Source organism: Petaurus breviceps, unplaced genomic scaffold (genome assembly GCF_028583685.1).
Source record: "Petaurus breviceps papuanus isolate PSGF00001 unplaced genomic scaffold, PetGlider_PUasm1.0 90847, whole genome shotgun sequence".
Taxonomy (NCBI): domain Eukaryota; kingdom Metazoa; phylum Chordata; class Mammalia; order Diprotodontia; family Petauridae; genus Petaurus; species Petaurus breviceps.
In genome coordinates this window covers 26,307,263-26,326,333 of record NW_027187360.1, presented here as the reverse complement: position 1 = coordinate 26,326,333, position 19,071 = coordinate 26,307,263, and the positions used below count along the sequence as shown (strand labels likewise).

The 19,071-nt window shown below is 46.3% G+C and overlaps 1 protein-coding gene across 1 annotated transcript in view; it reads left to right on the top strand.

Moving 5' to 3' along the window:
- The window catches only part of CACNA1B (calcium voltage-gated channel subunit alpha1 B), a 251,565-nt gene that overhangs the window by 122,455 nt on the left and 110,039 nt on the right, over nt 1–19,071 (top strand). The window contains exons 19-20 of the mRNA XM_069072690.1: nt 12,106–12,969; nt 16,014–16,225. Of these exons, the coding sequence (XP_068928791.1) occupies nt 12,106–12,969; nt 16,014–16,225 (1,076 nt within the window). The remainder of the gene's footprint in view (nt 1–12,105; nt 12,970–16,013; nt 16,226–19,071) is intronic.

Here is a 19,071-nt window from a genome sequence, read left to right as displayed (position 1 = left end):
GGCCATCAGAAGAAAGATGTTGTTTTGATCTCAGGGAGCTGGGTCTCTTTTTAACTTAATCCAAACAAAATCACCTTTTAAATTCAGATTGTGCTTCTTTCTTTGTTTTTCCTTGTAGGGACACATCTCTTATTTAATATTGTAAGTCAGTGGGTAGGGAAATAATATATGAAATTCTACCTTATTCTCAGCTTTTCACCAATGACTCTTTTTATAAATCTAGAGATGCCTGGTGCTAAGTGCCCTACAGGCTTGAAAGTTAATGCTTTCTTAGACTTTGAAAGGAGGTCAGATCAGCTAAAATCAAAGGGTTTAGAAAAAAAGAGTATGATTTGGTGCTAAAAGGCCTTTGTTCAAATGTGCTTTTACCTCTTGTGTGTCTTCTCTCTGGGCCTCAGTTTTCCCAGGATAGAAAAATGCAAAAATGCTGTCTTTGGTTGAAGGCTGCCTTTGTGTAAGCCTCTCCTGCTGGGGGTTTTGGCATTTTCATCACCATGCCAATGATTAATGGACCACCAGCCAGCAAATCTTCAGCCTGTTGTTAGTTTTCATTTGTCTTGGTCTGGTTTGTTTGGTTCTACCCAGGGAGGTCCTGGAGAATGGGACTTAATAGTTTTGAAAACAGATCACTTTGCTACTTCTCTGGCTGCTCATATTTCATTTATTACTCTGCAGTTTTGTTGGGCAAAATTTTCCCACATCAACCTCTGGGCTGAGAATTCAATTTGACAGCTGGGTGAGAGCTCAGGGAACAGACCTGTGGAAAGGTAATGCGTGGCCACAGTCATTGATGAAAGTGGTCACACTACATGTAAAGGGTTATTCCTAGGTTCTGGCAAAACCCACAAACATGAAATCTTTCCTGGTTTGGATTGCTGGAACTCTCACCCCCTACCTCATTCTGTGGCCCTCAGGGATAGGATTCCTTTTTTATAGAAAAGTTATGTGATGGGATTGATTTCAATTTTTTCTAACCTTTTCACCTGGTGAACTCTGTTGGGGAGACACATCTCCCAGCTAACCGTGACAAAGGGGACAAAGGGCTGGGGGCAGGGAGGGAGGGAGGGGCAATGGATTCTTTGGAAATATGTCTGTCTGAAAGTAATAATGAATCAAGACAAGTTGACTCTCTAATGTTCTGACTGCTCCGTTTCAGCTCATGGTTTCACTCGGGCTTTGTGGTTTTTTTCTGTTTAGCATTTTCCATGCTTTATTGTTTCTAGAGGTGAGTGAGTTTGTTCAGTTTGTCCCCTGTTCCCTCTGAAGCCCTCTGTTGTGTACAGCAGTGAGCCTGCTCCCACCCTGGACCTGAGCTCCTGTATCAGATGGAGGGGAGGGCAGTTGGGTGGGCTGTCAGGGAGGCGTTCATTGGTGCACAGATGTTGGGAGAAGCAGAGACAGGAGGAAAACCCTGCCCCATTCCCTTCCCTGCTCCTTGGAAGTATAAATTGGCTCATCCTTGAACAGGAAGGAAATTTGGAAACTCCTAGCTTCCTAAGTTCCCTTTGTTCTTGGTGTTTCCTCCTCCTTGCCTCCTTCTCTCCACGTAGGATTGCACCAATGCTGTGTACAAAAGGGTTAATCTATATCAGCATCTTCTTTTCTCACCTGCCCCTGGGATACTGAAAGATCACCTGTCCTGGGGATAAACCCCTCAGAAATCCTCCTGGCCTCAGGGCTTGGGGTTGAATATCATGCCACTTTCTAGCCCTTTGGCTTTCATGTTTCCAGAGTTGTCTTTGAGGTGGCATAGTACCAGGGAGGGTCCCAGTCAGGGCCCAGGGTAGAAATCCTCAGTCCAGTAAGTGTGCATAACACACACTGATGGCCTTCCCCCACTTCAGCTTGCATTTATGGTCACTTTTGGTGGTGGGTCCCTAGGCATTTATAGATGGAACTGCTCTTCAGGGAGGCTTCTGAGTAAAGGGAGAGGGATGTCATATGGGATGAAATTTTGATCTGGGGCCCCCTGAATTGTTTCTTTGTAGAACTGTGATGGGCAAGAAGACCCCCCTCAGGAGAGATGGACACCCTATGTGAGAGCCTCAGGGGAACATGCTCCATAATTGCCCCATATACAGGGTGATTCTGAGCCCAGAGAATCCCCTACGACTCTCACCCCTGTGGGGCACCGCTTCTCCTCTTTCTCTCTCTTTGCCCCTTTTGTACATATATTGGGGAGCAGGGTTGGGAGTATGGGCCTATATCTTCTGCAGGCTCTGTCAAGGCTTTTGGATTCTGTGGTTGTATAAACTATCACTGGGCATGGCTGTCAGTCATGAAACCTAAACCAAAGACCCCTGCAAAAACTACATGAATCACCAGCAAATCTGAAATGAGTGGAGATGTTCTTGGGATCTGGTGGGCTCTTCATTCCTCCCCTTTAGCCTCCAATGCGCCTCTCCTTCCTGAGTGTTTCCAGATATGTGTTTCTTCCTCTGTGTATGTGTATGTGTGTGTGTGTGTATGTGCGCACCTGTCTCTATGCCTCTGTGTGTGTGTGTAGCTCTGATTGTCTGTGTGTATGTTTGAGGTTAGGGGAAGAGAGAATGTGAATGTGGATTTCCCAGTGTTTGCTTTTTTGCCTTTGTTGTGGTGCAGCCATCCAATAGAAAGCCATGATGCCCAGTGAGGCAGATGTTTACCTGTCTGTCTGTCCATCCATCTATCTGTGTGTCTTTGTGTTTCTCTATCTCTTCCTTTTTCTATTCCTCTTTCTGCACAGTCATGGTAAGTAACTGAATGGAATGATGATGGCCTGTGGGAGTAGGGAGTGGGAGTGCTTCTTAGTGCTGGTTTTGGTCTGCCAGATGTGGTGTGGAATTCCATGAGTGTCATGGAATTGGGAAGGTGATGTCAAATGGAGAGGAGACCAACCCTTCAGGATTTGTCTGTTCAGGGGTCTGAGAAGTAGGATGGAAAGATGGTCCCTGCATATCTGAGGGGTAAAGCAATGAAGAGGTCTGGCTTCCCAGGCCTCCAGATTGCAAATCAAAGCCAGGGCATTGTGAGCTTGGTGAGTGATCCAAAAGGCTTTAATTTAATGTATTCCTTTGGGGCAGAGGAAAAGTTGTTTGTTAGGAAAAGGGAGGCAAAAAAACCTATATATTGCTGTTTTGGAGACTATTGACTGACTGAATGTTACAGTGGCTCCAGATAGCCATCCTTCTCCTTGACCAATGGGATGGTGGATGACATTCCATGACACACTCTGTGCTAGGTCTGTGAGTCCTCTGCCCATGTCTTTTCCTGGTTTAATGGGCATCAAAGATGGCATAAAGAGACTAACTCCTTTTGGAATGCTACTATGATTAGACTCGCTTCCCACTCATGAACTTTTAGCAATTCAAGTTGTCTAGATTTGGACTGTGACTCAGAAGAACTTCAGTATTTCTAGGTCCCACATTGCCCTTTCTCCCTCAGCCTCAGCTCCTTCCTGGTTCTGGCATTCAACCCGAAACAGACCTGCAAGCTGACCAAGGGACATGGTCCACATGTTTGCTGCTGGTCCCTGTGAGAACATTAGAGAACTGGAAAGTCCAGGGTTTTGTCAGCTTTCTCACAAGATGGAGGCAATCCCAGCCTCACCAAGAAGCTTCCAAACCACCCCCACCCTGGCCCAGGAGTCCTGCTTAGTGCTGGCCTTCAGGCAGAGGACCCAGTCTCAGCCTATAGCAGGCGTCTGAGGTAATTCCCCCGGTTCTAGACCCTGGAGAGGAGGAAGGAATGGAAAGGAGAGGCCAGTCTTTGACCTCCCCAGGAGCCATGTGCAGTTATTCCCAGGCTGGCCCGCCACCTGATTTCTTTATGATTTTGGACTCAGAAGGAATCTGACTTCTTGAGAACCTAAGCCTGGGAAAGAAGAAGCTTGTTCTCACTTCACTGCCCAAAGCAGAAGTCATTAAGGTAGCTGAACAAATGGGAAAAGACAGTGCCTTTTTTTTGAGGAGCTGCAGAGGAAAAAGCCCATTGGTCCATCTCTGGGAAGTTTAACTGTCTTGGGGGAAACAATGATGTAAATGAGATTCAATATTTAGATTCCACAGAGACATTTGGGTTTGGGGGTGGCACACCCCTTAGGGAGGAGTCAGTAGAACTGCATTTCCGTCGTACTCTACTATTTACCATTTCCCAACAGACAAGTAATTTTCTTTTTTCTGGAATGATTTTCCTTATCTGTAACACAATTTAGAATTGATAATCTCCAAGATCCTTTCTAGCTCAGAAATTATGTGAGTGTATGAGTCCAGCCAGGGATGTGCTGGCAAATGTTTAACAACCAGCTCTGGGTGGTAAGGGGGGATTATACTCAACACAAGTTTAATCTGTAACTATTCACATTTTCTCCATCACTTTCTTAAGTCTAGACAATCAACTAAATAATAAATCAAGCCCTGATTTTTGTAACATTTGCTGATTTTAAAGGTTTAAATGTTCGCATGAAAATTTAATAATTGCCTGAGCTGGTACAATCTGGCTCTAGCCCATCCCTGATTCCAGTATTTAAAAAATGTATCAAGTGTTCAGGAAATTCCTTGGTTTTAAATTTATAATGAAAATTTAGGCAGCAAGGTGGCACAGAGGATAGAGTCCTGTACTTGGAGTCAGGAAGATGAGTTCAAATCCTGTCTTAGCGAGTAGCTGTGTGACCTTGCTCAAATCACTTAATCTTTTCCATTCTCAGATTTCTGATCTGTAAAATGGAGATAATTAGCTCCTACATCACAGGTTGTTGTGAGGATCAAACGAAATAAGTAGTTTTTCAGACCTTAAAGCACTATGTAAATGGTGATCATTCTTCTTGTTGTTAATGTTGATGTTTTAATAGACTCGATTTAAATCACCCCTGGACAATCTATAAACTTGAGCACCAAAGTTATGCAGGAACCTTCTTGACTAAGCCCAGATTCAGGAAGAAGGGAAATTCTCTCACCATAAATAGAAGCTGCTTGGGCTGGGGTTGAGAGACTAGAAAAACCAGTATTAGTTTTTTGTTTGTTTGTTTTTTATGGGTAGTCCTAACCTGTGTAGGACAAGCAGAACAGTGATCTTTAGACCAAGGTGCTCCCCTTGACCCACACCAAAAGGCAATGCCTGGGTGTAAGTGGCTAATACATGGATCCTATTCCTCTAGTCTCGAGGGGGTGTGACAGAGTCTGAGCAAGGTCTCAGTCCATCTTCTGGCTGGCTGGGCATGAGAAAGCCCCAGAGCCTCAGACAGACAGGCTCTTAATGCAGTTGGAGGGCAGGGGCCAAGGGGAACGGCTTCTCATTCTCTTCTGAGCTTTGGTTTCTCTGGGGATATTTTGGGGAAGGGGAGGAAGTCAGCTCTGGTGGCATTTCTCCCCCCCTCCCTGCCCCCACTTTCCCTTCCTCAAGGAGATGGTTTTCTTTTGTAGCTGGTGTACTTTCTGAAGGCGTCCCTGGGCTCCTTCCAAGATGTGGCTGCAGTGGTTCTCCTCACAGGCCGGGCCGGGCCAGGTCACAGCTGTCCGAGTCTCTTCCCTGTGTGTTAGAATTTTATCTTATTTTTTCTCACCTTTGGCTCTGTTCTGTTTTTTGCATGTGCAGTTTTGTAAAGCAAAATCGAGGCACTGTATCTCGCAGCTCATCCGCCTCCAGCGTAAATTCACCGTGAGTTGCTCTCTGTTACGATATTCCATAAATGGCTCTCTGATATTTGCACCCATGTGGCTCATTTCCTCGCCTGCTTAACTCCTATTCCCTCCTAAAAGCCATTCACATCATTGGATCAAACACCTCCTAGGCCTGGATGGGGCGCCGTCAGCCATCTCCACCCTCAACGGAAGCTGCCTGGTGTTCTGTATAGGGAATGTTTTGACATCCTAAATGTAGTTTGGTACTGATCCCACCCCTCCCTTCTCTTTCTTTATCTCTGTCAGTGTACCTGTCTGTCCTGTCTGTCTTTCTGTCTGTCTACCTACTGTCCCTGTCTCTAACATGCCTGAGTTCTCTGTCTCGGTTTCTTTTCATTTTGGATATTGTGCTATGTCTGTGGTGATTTTTGTGGTCCTGTGTTTGAGCTTGGGCTTGGGGGAAGGGGGCCATGAGTTCAGTTACAGGGCTTGGCAGGTCTTGACCTGCTCAGCCCTGTGTCAGGCATCCTCTAGCATTGCTTGGCCGTAGATCATGTAAATGAAACTTGGAGACCACCCATCCCACAGGTTTCCACAACCACCCACCTGTGAGGCTGGGGGGAGACTCCAGGCAGGGACTTCAAAAGTCACTTGTTCATTTATTCCCTAAGCAAAAATAGAGAATCCGGAGCCAATTTTCTAGCTGAGTCATCTGAGAACAGAGCTGGAGGAGAGTCCTGGAGACAGGATCTGAGAGGCAGACTTAGCCTTAGGGCAGCTGGCGCTGGAACAAGGCTCAGCCATAGATGAGCCAGCCTCAGTGCTCAGCCACCTGACTCAAGGGCCCGCTGTGCTCCCTAAATGGTGCCACTCTCATTTGTCTGAATTTAAGCTGTTCATTTTGAGAAGCCCTTAAAACCTGTTTCCTAACTCTTTCATAAAAAGGCTCATCAGGATGGGGTCTATTTTGGTGCTAATGTGGCATCTTCCCCAGTCTTCATTCTTATCTCCCTGGGTACATGAAGGAGGGCCCCACTCAGGTTGGTCCATGAGCGGCAGAGAGCTGACCTCGCCTGGAAACCAAGCCGACATCTTTGTTACTGGAGATCTGCTGATAAGCTGAGTCAGACCTTATCACCCCCAAATACAGAGTAGGAACTTGAGTCACAGGGAAGATGTGGGCTCCTTGTGTGCTCTTTCCATGGTCCTTTTCTTCAAGGAAGGGATATTTCTTTTTTCTTTTCTTTCTTTCCTTTTTTTTTTTTTTTTTGGTGTTTCACTCCTATCCTGGCAGAAAATCCCTTCCCTCCTGGGACTGCTCACTGGCTGATTTCCACTGGCTGGTGAGAACTGACAGCAGGGCACCTCCTGAGGTCTTCTAAATTTGCTAGTGTAGGAGCTACCCTCCCTCACTTTCAACGTACTCCTATGGGCTAACTGAAGTGATATCATGATTCTCCCTGACACGCCCCTCTAGGGAACTCAGTGAATAAGGACCTACGTCCTTATTCTCACAGACCTAAATCCTCTCCTCAGAGCAAGGGGGGTGGCTTGTGGAAGCAGTAGCTACAATGGCTAGAACTTACTGAGGGATACCCAGGAGAATTTACACCTACTATGAATAACCAGTCTAAATGACCAACTTTTAAAGGTGGCCAGGTCCTCCGCCAGGGATAGTTCATTCTTCAGTTTCTATTTCTGTCAATATTTCTTACTGGGAAAATCAGCGGTCCTACAAGTACATAATGGTGGGACCGCTACTCACTTTTCCGTGGGTTGATTGGAGGGGGTAGTGGGGAAATCCTTCAGTGTTACAGTCCCATAGATCCCCTCTGATGCACTTCAACAATGGAGGTAGCTGCAAGCATTCTGCTAAGTGTTGGGAAGGAACAATGGGTTCAGCTTCAACATTCTCTAGGAGATCCTTGCTGCTCATTGGCCAGAACAGGCTGTAAATAGTAATTATCTGAATTTAATGGGGAGAGAGGGAATGTATTTCAACCAGAGATCTGGGTTTGGAATAAGAGAGCCCTGAATTCAAGTCTTCTCTTTGACACATAACCAGCTGCGTAACTAGAAGCAAATCAATGTTCTCCTAGGATTATAAATTCTAGATCTGTTTCCACTTTGATAGTTCTCTACACATATGAAATCACAGGTCTGGGGAAAAAAGAGAGAACGAGGCAGCATCCTGTATTGGATGGAGGGCTGACTTGGGAGTTATACAGACCCAGGTTTAGGCCTAACTATGGTGGGCAACCGATCTAAATTCCCAGCATCCCAGACAACAAAGATTCTAATTTACAGGTGAATTGCCAGTACATATCATGAAGAGAGTTCCCACACAGTGATGAAATCATGTATCTGGACATCCCCCTCCCACTGTCTTTCCCCAGGAAGTCCAGGGAGCAAATAATTTGAAATCACCACAGATGGACTCCCATCTTTTAAGCATTTTGTTTATTTAAGTCTGAGCTTGGGGTAAAGCTGGTGGCTTTCTTTCTAAGACTTTGGTTGGTGGCAAATCCACAGGGTGTATATGTGCAGTTTCTATCACCTTCAGTAAGGCCCCATATGTACAACAGCCCTTCAGTAAAGGCCATTGGGTAAGACAGCAGATCTCTCTTCATGAGGGCATTTAGGTATGAAAAGAAAAAAAGGAAGAAGACCCCAGAGGATCCCCTCTCCACCCCACCTACATATATACAGACATACCTCAGCCCATCCCAAGGATCACACTCTGGAGTGTGAATTACCTGTGAATGAGGTCCCTGAAATAATCAACTGAATTTCCATGTTGGGAAGGCAGGAGGATGGGTAAGAATGGGAAGAAAATTATGTTTCACCATTTTCCTTCACTTTATGCTAGTTGTTGTAAGTCCTGATTCTAGTAGTACTTCTTGAAAACTTTCTTGGGGGGGAGGGGGATGAGAGTGGGGGATTCACAAGAGAGATAGGCAGGAGGGCCTGGGTTCTTGGCCCACAGAGTTGCAGCTTTAAGCTGGGCTGGATGGAAGAAAAGGTCAGTCAAGCCAGATTTTCTGACAGAAGCAGAGACAGATAGTTATGGCTCAGTCTGATAAGACCGCTTGTGAGGTTTGCATGAGCACCATTGACCCTAAGCAGAGATTAGTGGAGATGATCCAAACATAGTAGCTTTGCTTGCCCTCCACCCCAGGGGAAATGTCTGGGCCCAGAGGGTCTCCATCCAGCATGTCTGGCCCATCTCCATCCACAAACATGAATGCATTGCTTTCTCAGGTGCCTTCCTGTATTAATGCTGCCATCTACCCAGTTTCATCCATTCCCCATCCCTGTCCATAGGCCAGGCCTTGGAAGCTAAGACATTGCCATCTATGCTGGGTCAGTTGAGAGGATGTATGAAAGTCACCCAAGGATCTTACTTGACAGGGAGTTTTATGAGCAAGTTTAAGCAAATGACTTAGGGAAAAGGAGCTTTATACCTGAACTTGGGCTGGTCAATGCAGTAGTTAGAACACTGGTTTAATGAGGTTATGAGATCAGTCCTGGGTTGACCACGGCCAGAGTGATACGATGGAAGGAGCAATAGGTGATGATTTGGGTGTAAATCCTGTGACTAAGGGCAGGCAAGTCACTCAAGATTTCTGGGTTCTTAGGAAGGTGGGTCTGGACTAGAACACCTCTAGATCTCTGCTCCAATGAATCTGAGTTAATGAGATACCAATCTGCCATTTAACTATAAAGTATGATGATTTTATTCCCATGACCATCTGGAGATCAGGGTCCACGGACCTGCCATTTGTCCCAAAGGTGACAGGACCAGATGAGAGGATATAGATGGGAAGTGCTTGGTAACAAGGGGGAACTCTATACAGTTCAGTAGTTATTATACCGTTGTGTGCATGCCTTGACACTGATGCTAATGGGGTGATGGTGAGGTAACCAGAGTCACATGAATTGGGGGTGGGTATAGGGTTCTCTTTAGCAGAGGCACATCAGGCAAAATCTCTACCAGGGAGGACGGTGACTGAGGAAGCCAAGGGCATCCAGTCCCAGCTCCTCAGAGCTCTTAGTACCTTTAAAATGAAGCTTATCCACAGGGACACAGGCTTGGGGTAGTATTTCAGTGATGTGTCATTGACAAAGGTACCCAGACTGAGGCACACTGAATTAAATACCAAGGCTCTTGAAAGATCTCCAGGAAGTTTTGGTGCATGAAGGATGCAGGGAGTGTAAGAAGGCTTAGAGATATGTTTCCAAGTGTCAGGACAGAAGGGAATAACTGAAGTATCTCAAATTTCTCTTACTGTGGAGAAACGAAGGAATAGCCTTCATTTATTTGGACAGTTTCAAAATGCTTATACTAAAATGTGGTTGGTCTGCACAGGACGGGAGATGGTCCTTCTGAGGCCAGAGACCCCTAGGAGGGAGGCTAACCTTCTTTCTCTGAGGAGCCTCAGTGAAGGTGGAGGGGGATGGGGGAAGGGGATTGTGTAGAATTCTTGGTCGCCGAGCCCTTGGAGAAAATCTGGGCAGCACTTCATCTTACCAATGATGGCCTAATTTCTCATGGTTGTTCTCCCACCCCCCCCTCCCATTTCTCTTCATGAAATAATCTCTTCATTTCTCCTGACTCCTTCACAAACTAACTCATATCCGGCTTGCAACTGAAATTAGTAGCTCATGGCCAAGGGGTATGTGCGTGCGTGCGTGTGTGTGTGTGTGTGTGTGTGTGTGTAGTATGTACACGCATGCGTGTGAGTGTGCATATATGCATGTGGGTTAGACTCCAGTCCTACAGGCTGTGTAAAGTCTGATATGGTTCCCATAGTTACAGGGCAGCCTGAGGAAATTGCCATCTTTCTGTCCCCTTGACAGAGAATTCAGTTCTGGGTTCCCAGACATCCCCTGGATTTAACCAGCTTTTCCTTAGCAAAGCCCAGTCCCAGTGCCTTGGAGTGAGTGGGAGCAGAAACCAGTTTCCAGTGAAGTCTAATTAACATTCATGCCAATTTCTTCCTCTCCCCTGCACTCTCAATCCTAAAGTAACCCAATGGCTCTGGCCATGGTGTGAGTGTGTGTGTGTGTGTGTGTGTGTGTGTGTGTGAGTATATGTGTGTGTGTGGGGGAGGGAAGGTAGAATCAAAAGAGGGTGGGAGGGAAGAAAAGAAAGAAGTGATAGGAAGGAGAGACAAAGCTCTTTAAGCGGGAAGAAATGGGGATAAGGCTAATGGTGCTTACCTCCATCCCTGCTTAGAGTTCTTGATTTGTTGGGCCAGCTGTCTGAGAAAGTGGGGGTTCCTGAGGATTTTCCTCATACTTTTAGGACTTTGATAAGGCTACAGCCTTGGATATTTTCCAGGAGAACTCCCATAATATCATTCCATATGCCTGACCTCTTTGGGTGTTTCTTTTGCTCCAGGACACAGCTGTGAACTTGTAGGACCACACAGGATTTCTCCTTCCACTAGTTCAGTCACCTGTCCATCCAAACTCCCCATCCTCAGTCATACACAAGTATTACCCCACTCTCTAGCTATCTTCTTCTCCTTAGTCCTGCCCATTTCCCCTCAAGACATTGGCAAGGATGAGGGACCTAGGAAGGATGTCTTGGGGATCTCCCAGCATTCTGAGAGGGTAAAATAGTGTTACTGGGAGCAATCTGAGCCTAACTAGGAATCAGCTTTGTCTCTTTCCCCAAAAGTTCTCACAAGAAGATCTACCAACTCAGGGAGAGGCCCAGGTAACAAGGTTCTCCTCAGAGCCATGAACGAGGATCTGAGAGCTTAAAAATCTCTCCTTCCCTCTATGTATGTAACCATCTGGTCCAATTCTCCAATTGGACCACCTAAGGTCAACATGTGTGCATTTTGACCTTGAGGCAGGTGAGATGGAAGGAAATTTCTTTATAGGGAAACTACCCCTACCCAGTAGGTTGCAGTGAGGAACGAGGGCCATAGATTGGGGGGTGGGGAGGAGTGAAGGTGGAGTGCAAAGTTATGGGAGTCAGAGCCCAGAAAGACCCAAAGAGCCATCCTTATACAGTGGCGAGGGCACTGGAATTGGAGTCAGGAAGACCTGAGTTCAAATCCTTCCTCAGACACTTACTGGGCAAGTCATCTAACCTCTCTGAGCCTCAGTTTTTCCTCATTTGTAAAATAAGGAGGTTGGACTCACTGCACTCTAATGTCCCTTTCAGCTCTGAATCTCTTATCTTGCACTGGGACTCCATGAAGTACCATTCCCTTCCTTCTCCTCCCCTCTCCCCCACCAGTACAGGCCTGTTATCACCATAGACAATTTAGGAGCTTCCTTCACCCATAATTCTACCTCCACTAGCCATTTCTTTCCATCTCTGTGTGCACACCTTGGCTTTCCCTTATGTGATTTCCCCTTCAGAATAAAAAATTTAGACCTTTTAAGATAAAACAAGTTTAAGAAGAAAAGGAAAAAAGGAAAAGGGGGAGTGGGTGGGCATGTGAAGACAGAAAGATATTCACCCCTTTGTCTGCCTTTCTTTCTGCAGCAAGCAGCAGAACTCAGCCAAGGCCAGGTCTGTTTGGGAGCAGCGCACAAGTCAGATTCGTCTACACAATTTCCAGGCCAGCTGTGAAGCTCTGTACAGTGAGATGGACCCTGAGGAGCGCCTCCGCTATACCACCACCCGCCACATCCGTCCTGACATGAAGACTCACCTGGATCGACCCCTGGTGGTGGAACCCCGCAGAGAAGAAGGGGTCCGGGCTCCAGGGGGCAAAGCAGGAGCTGGGGAGGGGCCGGAGGCCGCAGAGCCGACCAAGGTGTCCCCTAGCACGGCTGCTGAGGGCCCTGAGATGCCCCGCAAGCACCACCGGCACAGGGAGAAGGAAAAGGAGAAAGAAAAAGAAAAGACAGGGGCTGGGGAGCAGGAGAAGGTAGAAGGTGTCAGGGAGGAAAATGGGGAGACGGGCGTTGCCAATAAAGAAGAACGGCACCGGCAGCGCCGGAGCAGAAGCAAAGAGACCGGGGGCAACAAAGAAGGGAAATGCGAGCGCTCCCGGGGCCAGGAAGGCGGCCGGAGGCACCACCGCCGGGGCTCTGTGGAGGATGTCACTACTGAGAAGGAGCACCGGCGGCACCGTGCCCACCGGCACTCAGCAGAGCCACCGGGCAAAGAAGGCAATGGCACTGTTAGTGGGGCCAAGCCCGAGCGTCGGGCACGGCATCGTGGGGGCTCCCGCTCCGGGACCCGGGAAGGAGAGCCTGGACCCAAGGGAGAGAACGGAGAGGAGCTTCCTCGGAGGCATAAAACCAGGCACAAAGCCCTCTCCATGTATGACTCGGTGGAAAAGGATCCCGGAGAGAAGGAGGGGGAGACCGCGGAGAAAGAGCTGCGCAATCATCAGCCCAAGTGAGTGCGCGGCCCTGGCAGGGTCTGGGGGCGGGCCGCTGCGGAGCACCAGCCCAAGGGCAGAGCATGCCGGACTAGACTTAAGATGGAAGATACTTTGGCACTTGATTTTCCAGCTTGCTTCATTCCTTTCTCAGGTGTTTGCTGAGCACCTCCTGTGTGCATGGTCCCAAGATGCTCTTCTTTTCCATGGCTAATGCTTAGAAATTTCAATTTCCCTGGGACCAGTGAGGAGAGACAGAGAGTGTAACTTATCCGAGGGCACATAGACAGTAAGTGGCAGATCTGGACCTGGAACTCCTAGTGCACAACTCTCTCCATTTAGATGAAACATTTAGAGAACTCAAAAGTTTGGGTTTTGGTATAACCCAACTTCCCTGTCACTGTTGCTTTGAGCAAATCACTTTCCCCCACCTCCCCCAGCCTTAGTTTCCTTCCACTGGGCATGGAGTGGGGGAGTAGTAATAATGGCAGCAAGCATTTATATAGCACTTAACTATGTGCCAGGCACTGTGCTAAGAGCTTTATCTCATTTGATCCTTACGACAATCCTGGGAGGAAGCTGTTATTATTATTCCCCATTTTACAGATGAGGACACTGAGGCAAAGAGAAGTCAAGCAACTTGTCCAAGATCACACAGATAGTATGCGTCTCAGGTTATATTTGAACTCAGGTCTTCCTGACTCCAGGTTCAACATTCTATGCACTAAGGTGCCACCTAGCTGTTCCAGGTATTAACTGAGGAAGGTGGGGTCAGAGAATAGCAGACTTCAGTGCATGGTTTGGGTGATGGGAAAGGACCTGATGAAAAAAGGATATAGCTGGACCAAGATGGAGGAGAGATAGAGGTCCATGAACCTGAGTGAGCAAACACATTGGCTTCAAGGGAGGAGTCAGTACATGGAGATGGGAGGTAGAAATGGCAAGAGTTGGCAATTGATCATGTGTGCACATATGCACAATATACATATATACATATACACACATCTATACGTTTATCTTTCAATCTACTAGAATCTCAGGTGGGTGGGACCTCAGAAGTCATTTTTAGCCAGCCTTCTTCCATGCTTCCCGACATACTCTGCCTTAGCCCTGACAAATAGTTATCTAACCTCTGTTGAAGCTCTGGGGTGGGGGATGGAGGTCTCATTCCTTCAGAAGAAAGTCTCTTCCATTCTTTGGATGGCTCTGATTGCTAGGCAAGTCTTCCTTAGACTGAGTAGAATTCTGTCTCCTTTTATAATCTTTACTTTGTCTCCAGGTCTGTTCTCTGGGGGTAACTGTAATCCCTCCTGAGGAACCTGGTCTTAGAGTCCTTCAGTGGGCCTTTGAAGCTTGACTGAGAGCCCACACACCTTCCTGGTCGATCACCTTTAAATGTGTTCCAGTTCACCAGTGCCCCTCTTAAAATCCTGGGTCCAAGAACTGAGTGAGATCCTTCAGATGTGGTAGACAGGGTCAGACCAGGGCCCAGAACAGTGGCACTGGCATCATCATTCTGGACCCTCTACTTCCATTCTTGCAGCCTAAGGCCACATTAGATTTCTTGGCTCTTGATAAAACTAGGCTGAAGCAAATCAGGAGGGTTGAGTAGCTCTGATTTTTCTCAGTCTGACTTCAGACATTCTTTGAGTCCATTAGCATTAAGCTGTCTGCCCCAAGCATTGGGTCTCTTCTATCTTGTTCTTTTTCTTGCTTCATTTCATACCTATAAAAGACCTATTTGTTGTTCTTAGCATTTTTTTTGCAAGCCCAATAGATTTCCAGTCTCACTGGAGAGAGACCTTTGGACAATGGTAGAATTTTAGAGCCAGAAGGGACCTCTAGAGTCATCTAATCCAACTCTCTCAGTTAACAGAAGAGGAAACTGAGGCCTAGAGAGAGGAAGTAACTTGTCCAAGGGCACATAGACAGTAAGTGGCAGATCTGGACCTGGAACTCCTAGTTCACAACTCTCTCCATTTAGAGGAAACATTTAGAGAACTCAAAAGTTTGGGTTTTGGTATAACCCAACTTCCCTGTCACTATTGCTTTGAGCAAGTCACTTTCCCCCCCTCTCCCCCAGCCTTAGTTTCCTTATTTGTAAATGAGAGGGTTGAACTTCATCACCTATAATGCCCCTTTCCAGCTCTAATAGTCCATAGTTCTATGGCTCTGGGTAGATTCCTCCAACCAGTGACTCAATTAGTAAACATTTTTAAGTGTCTGCTATGTGCCAGTCACTGTGCTAAGTGCTAGGGATACAAAAAAAGGTAAAAGACAGTCCCTACTTCAGGGATCTTATATCCTAATGGGCACAGGATAAGAGGAAGGTCATTGTGGCCCAGGTTAAGTCAGGAAGGCTTCTTGGAGAAGGTCAGTTTTTCAGCTGGACCTTGAGGAAAATTTAAGTCTTGCTGGGCTGAGATAGAAATCAGATCATTTATGGGATTTTCCATCAAGCATTACCTAATGGCTCTTCAGCTCCAGACAGTTTCCTGCTTGTTCACGATCACACACTCTCCTCTCTACAATCCCTGCACTGAGTGTCTAAGCTATTAACTCCTAGTGACGAAGGAGAGTAGATCAGGGAGGTGTTCTCCCCTGTGGTCAAAGGATTGCAGATTTAGAGGCAGAAGGGATCTTTGAAGCCTTCTAGTTTCAACCCTGGTTTTTAGAGATGAAGACACCGGGGTACAGAGAATGTAAATGACTTATACGAGGTTATACAGGTAATATGAAGAAGCAGATAGTAAATGATTAGGGGATTTGAACTCAGGTCCTCTGACTCCAAAGCCAGTCCTCATTCAAATGTATCTAATTGACTCTCCTGCCCTGTTGCAATCCTTATTCTCTAGAATAAGGATACCCTTAATGCATATCAAATATCTTAGAGCCACAGGATGTAGAAATCATCATGTCATTCTGACTGATAAGTATTTACTGGGTGTGTATAGTATGTGAAGGGTCTGGGCTGTGGGGCAGGTGTGTGGCAAGTCTGCTTATTCTGTCTGGTGGATGGGCACTGGCTGGCAGGGATCTGACATCTGCTCTTGGGTTACAGGGAGAATCAATGTGAGGCGGAGGCCAGTGGTGGGATGGTGGCCATCCCCATTCATACGCTGCCCAGCACCTGTTTGCAGAGGGTGAGCGAGCAACCAGAGGATGCAGATAACCAGAAGAATGTGCACCGCATGACCCAACCATCCCTGGAGACCCTCACCATACGCATCCCAGTAACCCTGACTGCCCCTGGAGAGACCACAGTTGTTCCAAGTGAGTGGTTCCCTGGCCTTCACTCCACCCTATTCCCTCCTGGTGGGCTTTGGGCTTTTGGTAAAAGATACCAACAAGAGGGTTGGTGTGCCCTGAGGACCTGCCTGCTGGAGTTCTTTGGGCCCAGTTTTGGCAGTCTTGGGAGCAGGCCTGAGCGCAAGGAGTATAATGTGGTTGATGGTTATGGTATGACAGGTATGACAGGTTATATATGGTATGGTTGTATATGGTATGACAGGTTATGGTATGACAGGATTATTACCCTTCTCTTTCTGGAGGTCTTCTGGCTTTCATTCTTTCTGCTCCTCTGCTGAAAACTACTCCTCAGATAACCTCTCCTCCCAGTCCTCGTTCTTTAGTGTGAGTTAATGTATTTTACTGAGTCACTGTGTGCCCTCCATCAGTGTGTGTGTGGAGGGAGGCATATTAAGCCTCCCTTCCTCTTTTGGAGCTCTTAAGATATTCAGGTATCTGCCAGCAAAGATGGGATGGGGCAGAGTGGAAGCCCTCCTTGTCATCCTCCAAATCATACATATCTGCCTTCTGTGCGTTCTGGGATCCTTGATACCCCTACTAACACCAGCCTCTCATTCTGGGTATTTCAGAGCCCTTCACCCCACATGGCAGGGATGGAGTCCAGGCCACATGGGGGAAACAGCTTCCTTATTAGTGAGAAAGAAGATGGCTAGGACTTTTTGAAACCTACCAAGGGCTATGATCCAAGGAATAGATTAGGGAAGAAATCAGTCAGTCAATAAACATTTATTAAATACTTACTATGAACTAGGCACTGTATTAAGCTCTGGGGAGACAAAGACAGGCAAAAGCCACAGTCCTTTTCCGCAAGGGGTTCACGTTGTAATGGGTACAACAACCTCCAAACAACCATGTTCCTAGAAGATAGATCCAGTGTAAATGGGATACAGTCTCAGAGAGAAGGCACTGGCAATTGGTGGGGGAGGGGGGCAGGGAAATGTGGGAAAGGCTTCTTGCTGAAGACTCCTGAGTCAGCAGTCTCTCTCTCTCTCTCTCTCTCTCTCTCTCTCTCTCTCTCTCTCTCCCTCCCTCCCTCCCTGCCTCTCTCTCTCTCTCCCTCTCCTTACCTGAGATCAACATGCAGGCTTGCCTGGCTTTAAGAAAACTCAATATATGAACATCTAAACTTGGAAAACAGATAAACTGAGGGGGAGGTTTTGCATTTCAAGGGAGGGAGTTCTTCTAATTGCCTTTCACACTTTAAAATAGAATTCAACTTACAAAAATAGATTTTTCCCCTACAAATTTTCAGGGATATACCCAATATAGAAGTGCAGTTCCCCTATGTGCTGATTATGTTACCCAGGAAGTTCTGGCATTTTGGTCAGGGATGGGGGAGTGGGAAATGGGGTTGACTCTGCCCTCACCCTGCTCCTTCTTAACTCAGTTCTCTTGGATTCATTCAATTTGATAACCATTGATTAAACACTTGATACTATATATACTTGATATTATACACCAAACCAAAAAGGGGGCAAAGAGCCCTTGTCCTTAGAGACCATACCATCCCCCCTGCAAAAACAAACCAAAAAACCAGAAACCAAGGGAAAAACTTTAATGTGAAAAACCAGCAGGTGTATGTGAAACATGGACATAGATACATAGCAGTGTGGCTTGTCACAGAGGTGGGAGATTAAATACTTCACTAAGGGAATGATGGGGTGGAGAATGTGGAAAGGGGTGTGATATGAAACAAATCTGCTCCAATTAGGAGACCATGAAAATAGTTCAGGCAAGAGATGAGGAAGGCCTGAAATAGGAGGGTGGCTGTGTGGGTGGTCCAGGGATATATATGCATTTCAATTCATTTCAATTCAATTCAACAAGCATTTTTAAAGTAACTGCTCCACTGGAGGCAGTTGCTTTGCTCCAAAGCTTCAGGGACTAAAAGGAACAAAGTCAGCCCTTCAACAATCCTGGGAGAGGCAGTCTGTAAAGAGATAAATCAATGCAAGGGAAAAAAAGTACTGAGGACTAGGCTGAAACTTTTAACCTGGGGTCTATGAACATATTTAAAAAATACTTTGGTGACTCTATTTCAGTTTGGTTTCCTTTGTAATCTTCTCTATATTATTTTATACATTTAAAACACTTATGAGAAGTTGTCTATAGGTTTCACCAGACTGCCAAAGGGATACACGACACCAAAAAGGTTAAGAACCTTTGGTATATGAGGATTCAATAAGACTTCCTATGACCTAAGTCAAGAAAGGGAAGGGTTTGTGATGTATAAAATGTTTGAGAGACATAGTTTCTGGGTAATTAATCATGCTAGTGGATAATTAATAAAAAAGGTCAGTGGCATTCTCGAATGCCAAAGATCCCTCATGGAATTTACTCCATGTCAAAGATGTGCACCAACCTGAGTTAGTTATGTAGAAACATAACCCCCCTCATTACCATGCTGAGTTTAGTTTCACCATCCTTCCTGGAGGGCTCATTCAAGACACCAATTTCTCAAGGGACCCTCCACACCTCCAGGTCACCAAGGTAACCCCTAATGATTTCTAAAACCTTGAAGTCTTCCTTCTTTATTCCCCTCACATTTGTCCTGTCTGCTGTCCTTGGAAGAGTGGGTGTTCCTGAGGGTGGCAATCAACTCTGATTGGTTAACAGTGAGAAGAATGAATATTATAATGAGAGATGGACCTATTCTAATGAGGGACTGGGAGAGTATAAGCACAAGCAAGGTGGGATTTTTGTTTTTTGTTTTTTTTTCTTCTTGTTATTGGAGCTCACTTTCCCAGACTCAGGCTAAATTGTGACCATCTGAAGAACTGATCTCCTTTGAACCCTGATAATTCACAGCT